The sequence below is a fragment of the Giraffa tippelskirchi genome, chromosome 12 (genome assembly GCF_054371585.1).
Source record: "Giraffa tippelskirchi isolate mGirTip1 chromosome 12, T2T-mGirTip1v1.2.pri, whole genome shotgun sequence".
In the NCBI taxonomy this organism is placed as follows: domain Eukaryota; kingdom Metazoa; phylum Chordata; class Mammalia; order Artiodactyla; family Giraffidae; genus Giraffa; species Giraffa tippelskirchi.
The window spans coordinates 121,824,706-121,841,580 of NC_137286.1; the positions used below are offsets into that span (position 1 = coordinate 121,824,706).

The following is a 16,875-nucleotide window of genomic DNA, read 5'->3' on the forward strand; positions in this document are numbered from 1 at the left end:
AGAGAAGTAGCAATCTGGACACGACTTTCTAATATTTTATCATGAAATTAGACTAGGGAACATCACAAAGCTTAAGCAACTCATCACTATTCTAAGTATTCAAGAATGTCATAGCTTCAAAATGAAAAAAAAAAAGGCTAGAATACTGTAATTATACAGAACAAACTTTATTTTTCATTGAGCCTAGCATATGGTATCATTTTAAGGGAATAACTGATTTTAAAAGACGAAAGCGAAGTCAGTCAGTAATTATTGAGTGGCCACAGTAGGGTGAGTTAAATATAAGTTATGGACCTGGTTGATCTGTGATTCATCACAGGCCAGTATAGTAGTTGATATGTTCCAAATTTGATAATTTTCTTCAGTAATGAAAACACTCAAGATATCACTAACAAATATGAAATGGTTGCATTCAGTAAAATACAAAATAGACATGGATTTAGTTCACAGTCTAACTTGTCACTATTCTATCATGCTACCTTACCACATTATGCAATGTTAAACTGTATGAAAATGTAAGGGTGAGACAAACACTGTATAAGGGGAGAAACACAAGATGATCTGCTGAAGCAAAAGTTGGAGTGTTTCATAAACCGTCTTCATCATGATAGTTCTATAACAGTTGAAAAGCTGTGACCAAAAAAGATTTCTATATTCAAATAAACTTTGAAACAATATTACAATTCTATTTTGTCCTTTCAAATGGTATATTATCATAAGAGCTGTGAGAAAGCCAGAAGTAAAGAAATCCATATAATTTAACTCAGCATTTCTCCAATTTCAAGAAGTAGAGAATTCTCCCTTTCAAAGTGTTGTTATTAATACCAGATATCAGACTAAGGTGTACTGTTTCAGGGTTAATAAAAGCATCCGACAACAAGAAGATTTCTGTATTCCTATATCACTTCCTTGTTTTGTCCAGGAATTAACTTCTGTAAAAACAGAACATGAGCTAACGTATTTCACTGAGTTTAAGACACCACTGACGAGGAGGTCATTTAATATAACCCTACTAAAGGAAAAGGCTGCCAATTATAACCATAAACATCAACAACTATAAGATACAGCCCAATTTCAGAGGTGTAAAAATGTGAAAATAAAATGTCTTACAACCGTGAACTATATGATTACAAATGTTGCTCCCTACCTAAAGCTATTTGGTTTCAGAGTTTAGATAGTAAGCATTCGAATAACAAAAAATACTTGCATTTTTCAAAAGATAAAGATAGACTTGTGACAAAAGAAAATCTGTTAAAAACGAAACCAGTGGAAGGAAGTAACAAACCTAAAAGAAAAGATGATGCTACAGTTCTAAGAATATAATCAAAACATAGTAGCCTTTCTAAACAACCACATCTCTATTTTCAAAATGGTTTCTGCATACGCCATATTTTTACATATTGACTTTATTTCCAGTGACCTTACTGCGTTCACTCATTAATCAAGTTGTTTGTGAATTATTTTAGATTTTCTACTTATATAATCATATCATCTATGAGTAAACATAGTTTTGTTTCTCCCTTTCCAATATTTATGCCATTTATTTTACTGCTTTATTACAATGGTTAGGCTCTATACGACTGGGAAAAAGTGACAAGAGTGGACATCCTTTGTTGTTCCTGACCTTGAGGGAATGTATTCAATATTTCACCATTAACAATGTTAGCTGTAGGGTTTTTTTGCAGATATTTTGTCAAAATTAAGGAAATTTCTTTCTATTACTAATTCCCAAAATGTGTAATGTGACTAAATAACTTTATCACATGTTTTTTTCCTACTGAAATAATCACAAGGGGTCCGGTTCCCCTCCCTTCGATATCTACCCCATTCCTTCCCTCAATCTTTTATTTTGTTAATATGGTGAAATAAACTGATTTTCAAATGTTAAATCAACCTTGCATTTCTGGAATAAATGCTACCTGGTCAAGATGTGTTCTTTCTAATACCACTGCACATTTGCTAACATCATATTTAGGACTTTTGTGTCTATGTTCATGAGATATTGGCTTGTAATTTTCCTCTCTTGTAATACACTTTTCAGGTCTGGTATCAAAGCTTTTGTTGAATTCGTAAGATGAGTTGAAAAGTATCATATCCTTTGTTGTTGAAATATATACATCACTAATACCTCTTACTTTCAAGATAAAAGCCAATTCTTTAATAAAATAGAGGTTATAATCTATTAACACCTCCTTATTTATTTCCTATATAAAATATTACAAGCCATGACTATTATTACTACTTATAAAAAAAAAGAAAAACAGATTTTTCTCACGGATAAAAATGGGGGAAAAGTATTTTGTAAAAATGACTTACTGCAAAGGAAGGTTATTACAAATTAAGTCATCCAAGTATCATTTTTTAATAATTGGTGCCCAAGTTAAAATCAAACACAAAAGAAACATAGTTAAGATGACTCAAAGCCACACTCTCAATAAGCTAGTTCTCACAGGTTTCTAAAGCAGATGCCAATTTTATTCTTCATAAATCTCTCTATAGTACGATGAGGCGTTCAGGCATCATTTTATTGATCACTCTATTCAAATAATACCTACTTAACAGCTACTACAGTATCTTAATATTTAGCAGAAAAAATCAGGTTTTAAGTTTCCTCTTTCTTAGCCCTCTCACATGCAGTCTTAGAATAACAAAGAATCACTAAAGGATTTATTGGCTACTATAAGAGGTAGGGGATAAAATTTTGTATTTGTGCACTTATTTGCCTTAACAATGACAGAAATTACTGTTTAGATACAAGGTTTGAGTTTTTGCCTGCCTTCAATTTTTAAAAAATTTAAATAACATTTGATGAACATTCTCCTACTCTTCCCTAAGACTTCTCTGCATCACTGAGCTCTAAGGATTATTACGCAAAAATCCCTACTGACTAGGGAACAGAAATAACCAAGAATAAGCAAAAACAAAATGCTATTCTGTAAACAGGTTCACTGAAGACTGAAAGTTACAGACTGGTAAATAATTGCTTTCCTTAGAAGATTCATTACAATCTTTACTGAGTAATTTTCTTTCATAAACAGCCCACTACCATTAGTGATTTTTCATAAATGAAGTTAATGCTAACTATATTAGCAAATTTATACTATCAATTCCCAATCTGTATACTTTTTATCTAAAGCTATACAAAACATGTCAAAAAATAATGAGAACAAGTAGGAAAACATACTAGAAAAGTTTTGTAAAAGTTGCAATTAGTACACTTTAATTTCAGAGTACAAATCTTAACATAACAGATCCTAAACATAATCAGGGTTGTAGACCTCTCCAGAATTGCTTAGTACTATACTAAGGATAATGACCCTTATATTGTTGTGTTATTCCTTAGGTATTTATTATCAAAGAGGATAAAAATAATTAAAGTAAATATTCAGACACTGCTAAATTTAGTAGCATAGACTAAGCCACACAGAATCAGGCGGAGGCAGGGGGCATATACGGAAAAATCTGGAGGTTTCACAGTAGAGGTTAGAGAGATTTTCAATTTTTAAAAGAATGACTAGAACTAGAATTCTGTTAGGCAGAGGGAAATACACTCAAGAAAAACCACCACCAAAAAGAAGAAAAAAGAGGCAGGAAATAGCAAGAGATAATGAGCAGAAAAGGCTTATTAGGGTAGAAAGAAGACCTAAAACAGAGGTGACAGAACCAGAATAATTGAACTATGATGAGTTATTAATCCAGCAAAGTCATTTAGCTGAGAAAATAACTGTAAGTTTCTACAAGGAGTTAAAGAAAGTCTGAGGGTAGGATGGTGGCAGCGTAAATTAGAGGGAGTGCCAGCCCAGAGGTGGCAGAGAGCTACAAAACACAAGTGGATGACTCTAAAGCTTCTAGACTGCACAGCATGAAAATGGTGGCATCACTTCCAGAGGTGGGTGGCTAGGAGAAGATATTAATTTACAGAGGAAATAATGAATCATTTTAGGCATTTTATGCCTGAAGTAATGCTGAGGTACCCAAGAGGAAAATTTGATATTCAGAATGAGATTCATATTCAAATTTCTAGAACTGACAAAGTTTAACACAGTAAATATAGAAAATAATATACTGAAGAACCAGTGAAGAGAGCAGGTCAGCTATTTCATGAGAGGTTCTAATTATCTATAATGTCAATTTCCTCTGTAATCTTCATAATGGAAAGAGCCAGGGACTAGAAATAGAAGATCCAGATTCCAGTCTTAGCTCAGTAACTCACAGTGTGTAGGTCAAGCATAAAGTTTGCGGGGCCTTACCTTCCTTTAAGGTGAGGATAAAGAAATAAGAAAGATTACTAATTCTAATATTCTGTGATTCCACATACCTCAAAAAAAGACTAAAGATCAAGGCCATTCACTCACACCTAAACAAAAAAATAATATATCTACACAGAACTATAAGACAGGTCCAAAAATGCTCTTAATTTAGTCAGCATTTGCTCTCCTCATTTGAAAAAAAAATGACTAACTGCATTGTCATGCTATACACAATAGCTGTTGTCATAAACTTATTTATACCATTCTTTCTAATTTACAAAATACTCTTAAATAATATTTTATTTAATCCTCATAAAACCTCATGAGAAAGACAAATATAACCATCACCACTTATTGATGAGGAGAAGGGTTCAGAAAGATGAAGCGCACTGCCCAGAGTCATGCAGTTAGTAAGTGAAGAGCCAGAGCTCAAACTCGGGTCAAGTTCCTGATTCACGGCCCTTTCTATAAGGTTATCAGAGGTTTAAAATTAAAATGTACAATATCTCTAAAGAAAAAATAGTAAGTGAAAAAACAAAAACAATGGAGCATAAGGAAATACAGTGAGCGGCAAGTATTAAAATGCTGATGCAAAAAGTAAAAAGAGGTAGGCAAATATTTTTCTTTTTCAGCAAATGGAAAGCAAAAAGTTAGGAATAAAAGATACAGATACTATTAAGAAGCAAGAGTTTGGAACTATGAAAAAAATTAAAAAATTAAGATGCCACCTGAAAACATTTATGAAGCCAAGACACACACATCATGCTATTCTTCTTACCTTTTCAGTTGCTGAAACAGATGGCTTTGATACAAAACCCAACCTGTCCTTCACAGATAACTTAGTTACATTCTAAAAAAATTAAAATGGACATATTCAGTGTTTCCCCAAACATATAAAAGTCTGTAGGGATTTTGAACATTCTCATTCTACTAACATATCCTGACTATAAGTACACTGATATTAATAACAAAAACTTGGGCCATTTGCATATGATATTAATAACAAAAACTTGGGCCATTTGCAAAGACAGAGACAGAAAGAAAATGTGTTTGGAAAAATAAACAGTATACAGTATTACTCAATCACGGAAAATGATTATATAAAGAGGTTTTTAAATAATTTTAAAATTATTGTGCCTGTCACATAGGCAGGTGGTTTGCTAAAGTCCCCTTCACTGATACAGCATCATAAATTCTTAGAATCCTATGTTGACAAGTAGAAAGTCTGTACATTTTAAACATTAGAGTAGTTAAAAGTGCGCCTGCTTCTTGAGCTTAAAACAAGTGCCATTCTTTCCTATAGTATGTTTGTTTTATGGCCAGTATACACAGTATACTCTATACACAGTATTTGGTGATGATTTGAGATAGCAGGATTGGAGGGTTGTTTGTTTGTTTTTTAGTACCTCATAATTTACTAATTTACATTGTGTGTTTTTATAAAATCTCAATGTCTTACTCTTCAGGAATAATCTGCGAAGACTATTTTAATAAGGTGGCATCCATTAGCTAAGTAGGATACTACATCCTAACTATCTTACGCAGCAAATGTTGAAACATCTGTAGACAAAAGAAAGTTAAGTTTCAGAGACTGAGGGTGTGGAAACAAGAAACTGCCACTCGAGTGTGGAAGGGAGTGGGAAGGGAATGACATATGGAGAAGAGAATTTGAGAATCAGGAATAAGTGATGCAAAGTTCTGAAGAGCTGCATTAAGTAACTTGAAGCTTTAAGCCTTCCCTTCCCAAAAGCTTTCAGTTCAGTCTACTGCATAATTATGTCTGGAACAGGCGTCTAATGAAGTAAAAGATGACGGGAAAAATAAGATTTAATGTACTAAAACTTTACTTTTTAGGCAGTTTTGCTAGAAAATGTCTTCTCTATGAAGTGAAAAAGAACTCTTTCTCATAAATAAGTATTAGCTAGAGAAAAGAATTTAAGAATCAAATACTACAGGAAAAGTAGGGTGTAAAAATGCTATGGTAATGGTAAAAAAAATTTTTACAGGTGCTGTTCAAATACATACAGACTATATTTCTATATAAGTATACATACACACACACACACATATATATATACATACACACACATACAATTAACTAAAATTCAGATCACCAAGGGAAACTAATAGACTGAGAACCTATCATGTGACAGGCACAATAAGACTTTTCATTTACCTGAGGAAGGTCTGAACTGGCACTCTGGGCTTCTGCTGGTTCAATAGTACTTGAAGGTACTGGACCCAACCGCTCTTTGACTGACTGCTTTACAACAGGCAAAATGGGCTGCTGAACTAAAGGCTGCATTACCTCAGAACAAGAAAAAAACGTTAAACAAGCTGATTAGTTCATGATCAGGGAGAGTAACCTTCGTTATTCTGTTACTAAGTTGCCCATGCAGACAGTCTTAAAAGTGCGTTTATAATCAAAACCTAACCACATGCCAAATTCCTTCCTTCATACAAGTTCCCCATAGATGTCTACAGGTACAAAAAAAAATTTATAAAGTAGAGGAAAAAATCAAAATCTACCCTTCAGTATCTTTTGTCTCTCTTTAATTAACAGAAGAAAGCTAAATAGAAAAACAAGCTGCTATAGTACACTTCTATAAGCAATTAAACTTTATATATTGATTGACTTACTGATTAAAAGAAAGAAAAAGAGAAAAAAGGAAGAGAGGGAAGGAAGGATTTCCAATATGAACTCATGAGTTTCTAGAATACATACAGGTACTACATACTGGAGTATCTCCCACTTTAAGGGATGGCTCTATATTTTATATGTACTATCTTATGACTTTCTAAACTAGGGATGAATGTAATAACAAAATGAAAGAGCAGGTTAGAGAAGTTAAGTAACTTGCTCAAGCCTACATACAGTTAACAACGGTAGAGCCAGGATCTGACCTCAAGTCTACCTGACTGCATGCCTCTGCTTTTAAAAAACACTATGCCAAATGCTTTTCTTTCATAAGAAAAGCATTTAATTTCACACAAATTTCTCTCTTACCTTTGGAGAAGTAGTTTGCAACTGCTGGGTGCTTCCTTCTCTGTGCCAGTAAACTTTAATAAAGCGATTATTTAGTACTGCTTCTGTACTTGATATCGCTTTCTTTGCTTCTTCGTATGTTGCAAATTGGATAAGGGCACCTTCAGGATCCCCATTATAGGCAACCTAAGATTTAAAATATTAAGCACAGCGAATTTGCAAATGAATCAGTTGCTTTATACAGTAAAATGCCCCAGGAAATGAAATGCTGGTCCTTCCAGGTTACAGTCTATCTTTATACTACCTTATATTGAGATTATTACCACAGTCTACTTTCACTCCAGAAGAAATGGTAACTGTGGACAACTCAGAGTAGAATCAGCCTCCTCTAAATAACATTTAGGAAAGAATGCTCATTGCACAAAGGTTATACACAAGCATTCAAAATGTTTTACTTCTTACCCCCTATATTAATGCTATCAGAAATAATTCTTATGTCAGTGAGTGATGTAGAGTCAAAAGAGGGCAGTAAACTATTTTGAAAGGAATGATCTCTAATTAAAAATTACAGAAAAATCCATCTGTAAAATTTTCCAAACTGGTTAATTCTCACAAAAATATTTCCAAGAGCACACACACAAAAATCTTAGGTGGGGGGAGGGGGGAATGTACAAAACAATAGCAACAATCATATTTTACACATAAGGAAACTAAGACTCAAAAAGTATGTGATTCTTTAGACCCATACAATGGATAAGTAGTATTAACAGATCCAAGGCTTTTTAGTGTTCAACAATACCAGCACTTTCGAAGTGTGTTCGATAAACTACTGGTGAGGCAAAGCAATACAAAATTGGGATTAAGCACACAGACCCTGAATCAAACAACCTGGTTCTGGATAACAATACCCACTCTGTAGTTGTTAAGAATTAAACAGTAACTCATATAAAATGGTGGGGCAGGGATTATACATGGGGCAGGTGATGGTGAGGTGTTCAATTAGGATAAAGCTATAGGGTTTTTTGAAACTAACTTTTAAAAATATATATTTTATAAATAATAAGGCAAATGGGATACAGATACAGCAAGAGGACCTGTATGGAGATAACAATCTCAATAGTAACTGAGGAAATACAAATTGAAACAAATTAAAGAAAAAAACTGAAATAATAGTGAGATACTCAGCTTTAAATTTCTTTAATATTACTAATTAGTTAACTGGGTAAGGAAAAGAATTTTTCGAAGGCTAGATCTACATGTGGTAGATCAAATTGAACTGCCATAAAAAGGTATTTAGAGATAGTCAAGATAACATTAAATTACTACAGGGTAATATGTATACTAGGGACCCACAACACGGACCCACATACTTTTAAATACATATATACTTTTAAGCTTGCATACTAATTGATTGGTAGACACATACAGAAATACAAAACAAAAAATCCAAAATAACACATAGTAAGCTGTTACCAATAATGTAATAATATCATGCAGATACATGAGGAAAAGAGACAGAGAGCTGAAAATATTTTCTTTAAATCTATAGAAATCTCTACTGACTGACCCTAAGCAAGCATGCATTTTCTCATCTACTACTTAATAACATTATTTTTTAAAGGGCAACCCATCACAAAATTTTCCAAAATACCAACTTAAGCTGTACTTTCTAACATCTATTCTTATCAGATTATGGGAAATAATTATTTTAGTTGAAAAGAATGCCATACAAACTGGAAAAGAAGCCCAACATTATTTCAACACTTTCAACATATCACATAATATAAACTCAATACAAAATAAACTCACAAATAACATATATCTAAGCCAAGGTCTAATTTTAGGTGAAATCAAATACAAATTACAGATATTTATCTTAAAAGACATTCAAAAGCAGTAGAGGAAAAAGTAAATGTTTAAACTAATCAGGTATTTGGGCCCCCAAAGTATCTGTTAGATATGTCCCACCTTAGAGGCAGCAAAAATAAATGTGACTAAAGCCCTCTGCTAAAGTGAAACTAAGGAAATGAAAACTATAGTAAGATTAGACTTTACCACTGTGGCTATTTAACTTTGCTGTAATTTTATGATAACTTCTACTAGGTAAAAAGTATATAATATGAGCAATCAAGCCTCTTGCCTTTTCAAAGTAAATACGTTATTCAAAATCACATTTTTCTAAAATACAAAGTTTCATGTCATATCCAATTTTCTAAATTTAGAATTACCAAAATTTCCATAATATTTTCTTCTAAAAGTATTTCTTTTTACTATATAAGATTTCCTCTCTAAATTAAGCAAAGACAACAGAATCACTTCATAGCTCTTACCTGCAAGTTAACCAAGGTTCCAAATCGACTAAAATGCTCATTAAGTTTGCTGATATTATTTAATTCTGGAGGAACTTTTCTAAGTTCAAGTTTGGTATTTTCATTTCCAAACTGAACCTTTTTCTGGAAGCCTGGGCTGTTTGTTCTATTAAAATTTGGCCTGTAACAAAAATCAAGTTAATTAATACATTCATTTATAAATCCTGATCCTTATCAAGCACAAAGGAATAAAGTTTTGCAACTTAAGTTCAATTTTCTTTCCAAAATTGAAATTGCTAGTTGATAAAGGACATTTATATTTTTTTCCTTAAAAAATGAAGTTTCCAAATAAGTAACGTTCTTATCTTTCACAGAAGCCAAGTGAGAAGGTTCTTCCAGATCATTTGTTCCTTCCCACTTCTATTCTACACCTACTTAAAATTTTCAGCAGGAAAGGTCTACTCTCTTTCAGTCAATTTGCCTATATAACCATTTCACCATTTGCACCATTTCAGCAAAAGCTAGCTTATCGAAATAATTCCTATTTTCAAATACTGATTAAAAGTAAGAAATCACTGTCTCGATCTCTTTCCGATTAAAACAAAATGTGGGGAACAATAGACCATACGTTTGACACTCGAAGAAATGGGGGCAAAACTGTGGCCCAGGGAGGTTATAATAGTTGCCTTAAATCAGAGAATTAAAGGCAAGCATATATTATCCATTAATAAACATACGTTAAAGCTCTAAAAGTGTAATCCCAGTCTTTCCTCAAACATGCTAAATTATAAATGAATCATCAAACACATACACTAACATTCTGATTCTTTACCTGCTTCTCTGAAGCCCTTCCTCAGCAACTTCGGTGCCCATGCTATCTCCCCTGCCCCCACCAAAAACTGCTTTCTAATTTATAGAAATCACCCACATGCTAAAGCCTCCTCCCATTTCTTCCCTAATAGCAGGCTCGTGACTATCCCTTAAATAGCTAGTATTCAACAACATCTCTAAATTAAGGGTTGGGTTTTTTGGGGGTAGGAAAAACAATGTGCTAACCACCACACCATTTCTATAAGCAAGTACCTTCCAAGTACCAGATGACTAACAAACACACTTTTAGAAAACAGATACTATATACTTTAGTTGGAGACTCCCTACAGAATAAATTTTACTTTGAGAGAGACCACTATTACTGCCACAATACTGCAATGATCCTAAAAATCACTGCACAATAAAATTCCTCAATTTCCCCTGCCAGCTTACTTATCAAACCAAGTCTTCTTTGTAGGAACTCCAGGCTCCCCAGAACCAATGGTTCTTTTCCTTGACTCGGAATCCACTACTATCCTCATACTGCTTTTATTAGGAGGCTTTTCTGTTTGAAACAAAAGAAAAAAAAGCAAAGATTAATATTTTCTGTTAATCATAGCCACATTCTTAAATTTACATTAAAAACAAAGTTCTGGCTTTTTGTCCAAATATACATTTTAGAAGAAACAGAAAAAAATGTACATCTAAACACAGTAATCTAAGGGATTTTAATTTATTTTTAATTCCTTTCACATTTATATGAAGAAGAATCAGTAATTCTCATATATCAAATTAATAATAAACAAATCATCTTGGGACTCTAAGTGTATAGTTTTGAAATCAAATGCACAACCTATAAGATTCAAAATTTAACACTAGTGCAATGACCTTAAGAATCAATAACTTTGAACTGCGACTGAAATGAGCTGCTTATTTAAACATCAGCAAATTAACATAATAAAATTATGTTATATTTTAGAAGGTAAAGATTCAAAAGATTGAAATGCATTGCAAAAGAACTGCAAACACCTACTTTCAATATTTTACACACTTTTAGATAAGAGTTTGACAAACACAACTACCTTTAACCTGTTATTCCCAATGATGCCAAAGTTTAAAACATGCTAACCTTAGTCCACATAGAAAAAAATGTATATTTAAAATTCCTTTTTAAAAAGGAATTGGATAAATTGGTTATTTAAATCCTTTTCTGAGTATCGCTAAACACATGTAACCAAAAGAATTCTGGATCTGTTTCAGCACAGTCTTCCTACCACTATAATCTCCAAGCAGGTGTTTCCAAATTGATTCTTTCTCTCAATGAATAAGTATCATCTGCCCAATTATCCAAAAGCAGAAACCTGGTATCTTTCATTTTACCCTCTCCATTAGCCCCATTCTAAGTCCCCAAATCAATAAGTTATAGGTGTTGTCAATTCTTTCCACTGAACTTACATCTTTTACTTCCCAGCTTTATTACCCTAGTCTAGCTACCATCATTTCTTCTACAATTTTTCAAACGCCTGTAATTGACCTCTTATTCCCTCCGACATTCCTTACTCCCTCTGTTCTAATCAAAAAGATATGGTTTCACAAAAGTATCAACAGGCTACATGTGCTTTATCAATGCCCTTTTTCTGACCAACTCTGACTTGTCCTACAACTCGTCAGCATATCAGGTAGAAACATCCAGCATTTAGCATTGTAGGCATTCACAGGACAAACTGTATTTTCTTTGCCCAGTGGTATCTTCACAGGACTAGTTTTGCAACAGAATTTCTGGCCTTATTACTGCCTCCCAAACATGTTCATTCACCAGCCCTTTTATAAACTCTTTAAGCTATCCAATATCCTTTTCTACTTTAATATGTTTTTTATCTGAAGGTTCACTAAGAAAGACAGTGATGTGTTTGCTCCAATTCATCTGTATTCTCTCACTCATATTCTCTTTCATTATTATTTATTTAAAAGAGAGGGTGTTAATAAACACACAGAAGCAAGTTCCTCTTGATATACAATTAGCAAATGTGTCTTTTAGTTGCATGTATTGTTTTCCCCCAATACCATTTTAATAAATTGTTTTTCTGCTTAAAATTTTCAGCACTAGTTTTGTTGATGAAAACTACTGAGCCCTTCTTCCTACCTATCTGTATCCAATCAAGAGTGTCTAGCAAGTTTACCATTGCCTTAGAATCTAGAATGAACAATCATCAGGCCTCAAGGTCACTTTTTTAGTAACTCCAAGGCATCAAAAGGCCTAAAGTTTTTTCATTTGCTTAATAACAATAATTTCCTGTGAAGCTTTAAGTATGAAGCATAAAAACAGTTTGCACATAATAGTCTGTGACAAATTTAAATGAGGCCATCTGCAGGCTATTATAAATGTATAATAATTATATAATGAACAATATTATAAACTTTTAATTATGTATATCTCACAATCCAGGCCAGTAAATTTCAAACTAAATAGGCAATAGCTGAGAACATTTTGGGCGGAGAAAGACTGAAAAAGATAAGGAAATAGAAGTATAGGTAACCCTCAGTTTAAATGGTTTGCTAAATCAGTTGTCTGGTACATAAAAACAATTTGTGGAGAATATATTCCTGAACCAGCTTACAAAAACATTACACGAAATATCTAAAGAACAGTACTAAAAATCACTATGTATAATGATTCTATGAGAAAAGGCATTCAAATTTCTAAGTAGGCATACCAGACGTTTACATCTCAGCGAGCCATTTCCTGTAACTTCTAACTATCGGTATGTGGAGCTGAAATGACCATAATTCCAACTTCTACATGGTTAAGATTTATGTGCAAGGGATTTGATCCTTCTGTCTTTCCTCAATCACCACCAACAAAAAAAAACTGACCAAGATTTGGGATGGGTCCAATATTGATCTACAGTGGAAGGCCACAAGGTAAGAAAGAGATGATTTGATGTCAAAGGTTCTAGTAAGAGCAAAGAATACTGGTATAATGAAAGAAGATGAGTGCTAAGTCATGACCGAAAGAATGACGTCATTTTTCTCCGAACTAGCCAGGTAGGAGACACTCAGAGGATGAGTCAATATTAATACAATGACAGCCACATTAATACAATATAGCCACAATCTTAACCGACTACTTTTCAATTACAAGCCATCTTATAACTCTTACATAAAAATTGTTAAGAAATCTCTATTTCTGTTGTTGTTCTTAACAAAAGTCATTAGAATGCCTCTAGGAGACTTTAAAAAATATTGGGGAAAAGGGGTATCTACATGAAATGTTGTCCTGTGACCTCAAAGGATATAAATTAAACCGGGTATAAATTAAAATGTTCCTCACTCCATCACAAAAAGTTCTCTGAACACTCAAGACAGATGTTCAGAATCTGACAGTTTCTAATGAACAAATAAAAAAGTGCAAAGCATAAGTAAACAAGTTTACTAAACCACATTAGGTATGGACCGCCACTTAGTTCAATAAGATGGACTTTATTCACAACTGATAATGCATGACTTTTTTTTTTGATTAGAAATAAAAGATGGCAAGGAAAGACCAGAAAGAAAATGGGATTTAAAGGTTAGTTGAAGTAGTTAGGAAAAAAGATACATTTTTATTGGTCTATATAGTATTTCCTACAATGTCTGACAATACTGTCAAATATCTGTAGCAAATGCTCTGTCTTTCAAATTAAAGTGAATGCTTCCTCCTCTGAACGTTTATAGTACTTTTCTTGCACTGGCTTGTGGACCAATCTAAATTCTTCTCCCATTTAGAAATTATATCAAAAAGTCTGTCTCCTCTAACAAAGATTTTAAAAGCTAACAAGTCAGTCTAAAATATAATTTTTTGCTTAAAATATTATAAACAAATCAACATCAAATTCTAACATGTCAAAGCAAACAAAAATAAAATATATATCAAATATTAAGTCTGCATAGCTCGTTTCATTTTCTAAACTATGAAAAAATGTATCTTTAGGAATTAAAGCATTATTCTTAAGACTTTAAATGAACCAGTTAAGACTGCAAATGAGAGAATATACCTCCCAAAAGCTAGAAAATTAGTACTTTGGGGAAACTCCTTTCCCCATGGATGACAGAATAAAACATCACCAATACTACAAACAGGGTACCACATATTACCTTTCTCTCATGTGAAACCAAAGAATCCAAGGAACAAACATAACAACATTCCTTACTCAATCCCAATAAACACAAGACCAACTGTTCTTTTTAAATGTTTTATCACTCTTGATATTATGAAAATAATAGGAAGAAAAGATTCATCATAGTACCTCTGGGTGGCAAATCCATATCCCCTGATGTGAGCCCTATCAAGTTGGGCCTTTGTGCATGCACTCTGTGTCTATACATTGGTCTGGAAGTGTTTGTTATGCTTGGGGCTTCAGGATTGTAGCCATCTGTGTCATATGTATCTGGTAATACAAAAACTGTAATTAAAAAACAATTATAAAACTCCACTCGGTAATTTTTTATACTGATAATAGAAAAACATTACTAATTCATAACTCACATTTTATATGTATTTTAAAAAGTTTTCGAACTTCATTTTCTAAAAATCGTTAACTGAGGACTTATATTTAATGTACATTCACCATGTCTACATTTTATTCCATAAAATTTTAGTGAGAATAGATCTGATAGAGTAATTCACTCTCTACATATTTTTAAATTCTTCACCTAAAACTCTTCTCTAAACTATACTACATTATTAATATAGAAAGGCTAAAACTGCACCTGCGGTAAAAAGAGAGGGTGGAGCAGGAGGTGGCTGGTGATGAATGCCAGTTGTTACTACAGTAGGAACAGAGCTGGTTGCAGAGTTTGGGGGAGCATCCATGCCAGATGGTTGCAAAGGAGGAAGTGGAGGTGGTGGTCCTGTCAAAACCAAAGAATAAGAAATATCATCTGGAAGCAAACAAATAAAATAAGTTATTGTATATCCAAACACGATATGCTCATTTATCAAATAATAGTATCTATAAAAATCAAGCTCTTAGAACTAAAATAGTTTTCAAGGGTAAAATATCCAAAATATTCCAAAACAGGTTTGTCTTAAGGACTACAGATTAGTCTAAAGGACTACAGACAGTCGGGATTCATCAGGGACGTACATAATTCAGGGTCACCCTAAACCACAGTAAACCATGGGTTTGGCTGTGCCATGTCATGCTAAGTCACTTCAGTCACGTCTGACTCTTTGCAACCCTATGAACTGTGTAGTCTGCCAGGCTCCTCTGTCCATGGGACTCTCCAGGCAATAAAACTGGAGTGGGTTGCCATGACCTCCTCCAAGGGATCTTCCCAACCCAGGGATCGAACCCACATCTCTTATGTCTCCTGCACTGGCAGGCGAGTTCTTTACCACTAGCGCCACCTGGAAGCCCATTAGCCTACAAAATATATTCCAAATGGGAGTATCTTACTCTTAATTTCTAGCAGGCATATACAGGATTACTATAGATCCTTCTAACCAAGACAAGCATCAAACTATTAACTTTTATAAAGGACTATGAATGGGTAGATAGTAAGTATAAGCAAACATATTTACTTACCTGTGACAGGTGGTAGACTGGGTGGTAATGGGCCTGGCGGTGGCACAGGGGGTCTCAGATTCACAGGTGGGGGTGTAAGAATTGGTGGTGGTGGAGGGAGTCCAGGAGGAGGTGGTCCTTCAACAACAGGAGGCTGTGCTGGGAAAGGCAGCATGCCAGGAAGATTGACATCTTCTACAACTACTGGGTCACTTCCATGATCAAAAGGGCACATGTCTCCTCTCATACAGAAACCCTTTTCTGTGAGGAAAAATAGTTAGAAAGAAATATGAAAAGTGCTGGACAAACATTTTCTCTTAAGTCAACAAAAGTAAGATATTTAAAAATTAGAATATTTTTAATATTGGGCAAGTATAAACAACCATATCATAAGAACTACCTACTAATTTCCAGTAATATAAAACCCTCATTAAGTGATAATATAGCTAACACACACATTAAAAAATGTATCACCAAATTAACATGAGTATTCCTGGCTAGCAAAATGATATAAAATAGGTATTTCTGTCTTATTTTTACCATTAGAAACATTTCCTTTATTTAAATCTCTCACTTAAAACTTTAAGGATACTGCAACTACAGCTTTAATACAATTTACAAAATTTTTACAGTAAAACCTTAAGAGTCCTCAGTTCATTTATAAAAGTCTTACATAGGTGATACATTTCTCGATTTTACTTACATGCTAATAATCCTGATTTTTAAGCAAGTTTTGTCAAGAACGTTTCAGTCGCCAATTTCCTGATAAATAACTCAGTAGATATTCCTCTTTGTTTGGTAAATTCCAAAAATATGTTAAGACTTAAGTGCAAATAAATTCTATCTTTAAATTGATAGTCAATAGTCAGTGGTGACTAATGAAGACTTCAGTAACATACTGAGGAATTCATGAAGTACCTAAAATTAATTTCCCACTATTTCCAAAAGGTTAAGTATTTGAGGAACTGTGTATA

General features: G+C 33.5%; 1 protein-coding gene across 50 annotated transcripts in view; it reads right to left on the bottom strand.

The window, feature by feature from the left end:
- The window catches only part of RBM26 (RNA binding motif protein 26), an 83,293-nt gene that overhangs the window by 31,025 nt on the left and 35,393 nt on the right, over positions 1-16,875 (bottom strand). For 4 of the 50 annotated variants that reach the window (XM_081549818.1, XM_081549802.1, XM_081549801.1 and 1 more), the window contains exons 7-14: positions 15,923-16,162; positions 15,105-15,275; positions 14,642-14,782; positions 10,809-10,920; positions 9,567-9,726; positions 7,258-7,422; positions 6,427-6,558; positions 5,029-5,100 (exon numbers count right to left, since the gene is read on the bottom strand). In XM_081549818.1, coding sequence (XP_081405944.1) covers positions 5,029-5,100; positions 6,427-6,558; positions 7,258-7,422; positions 9,567-9,726; positions 10,809-10,920; positions 14,642-14,782; positions 15,105-15,275; positions 15,923-16,162 — 1,193 coding nt within the window. Of the gene's footprint in view, positions 1-5,028; positions 5,101-6,426; positions 6,559-7,257; positions 7,423-9,566; positions 9,727-10,808; positions 10,921-14,641; positions 14,798-15,104; positions 15,276-15,922; positions 16,163-16,875 lie in introns of all 50 variants that reach the window. The other 46 variants (XM_081549814.1, XM_081549795.1, XM_081549796.1 and 43 more) reach the window with 15 other exon arrangements.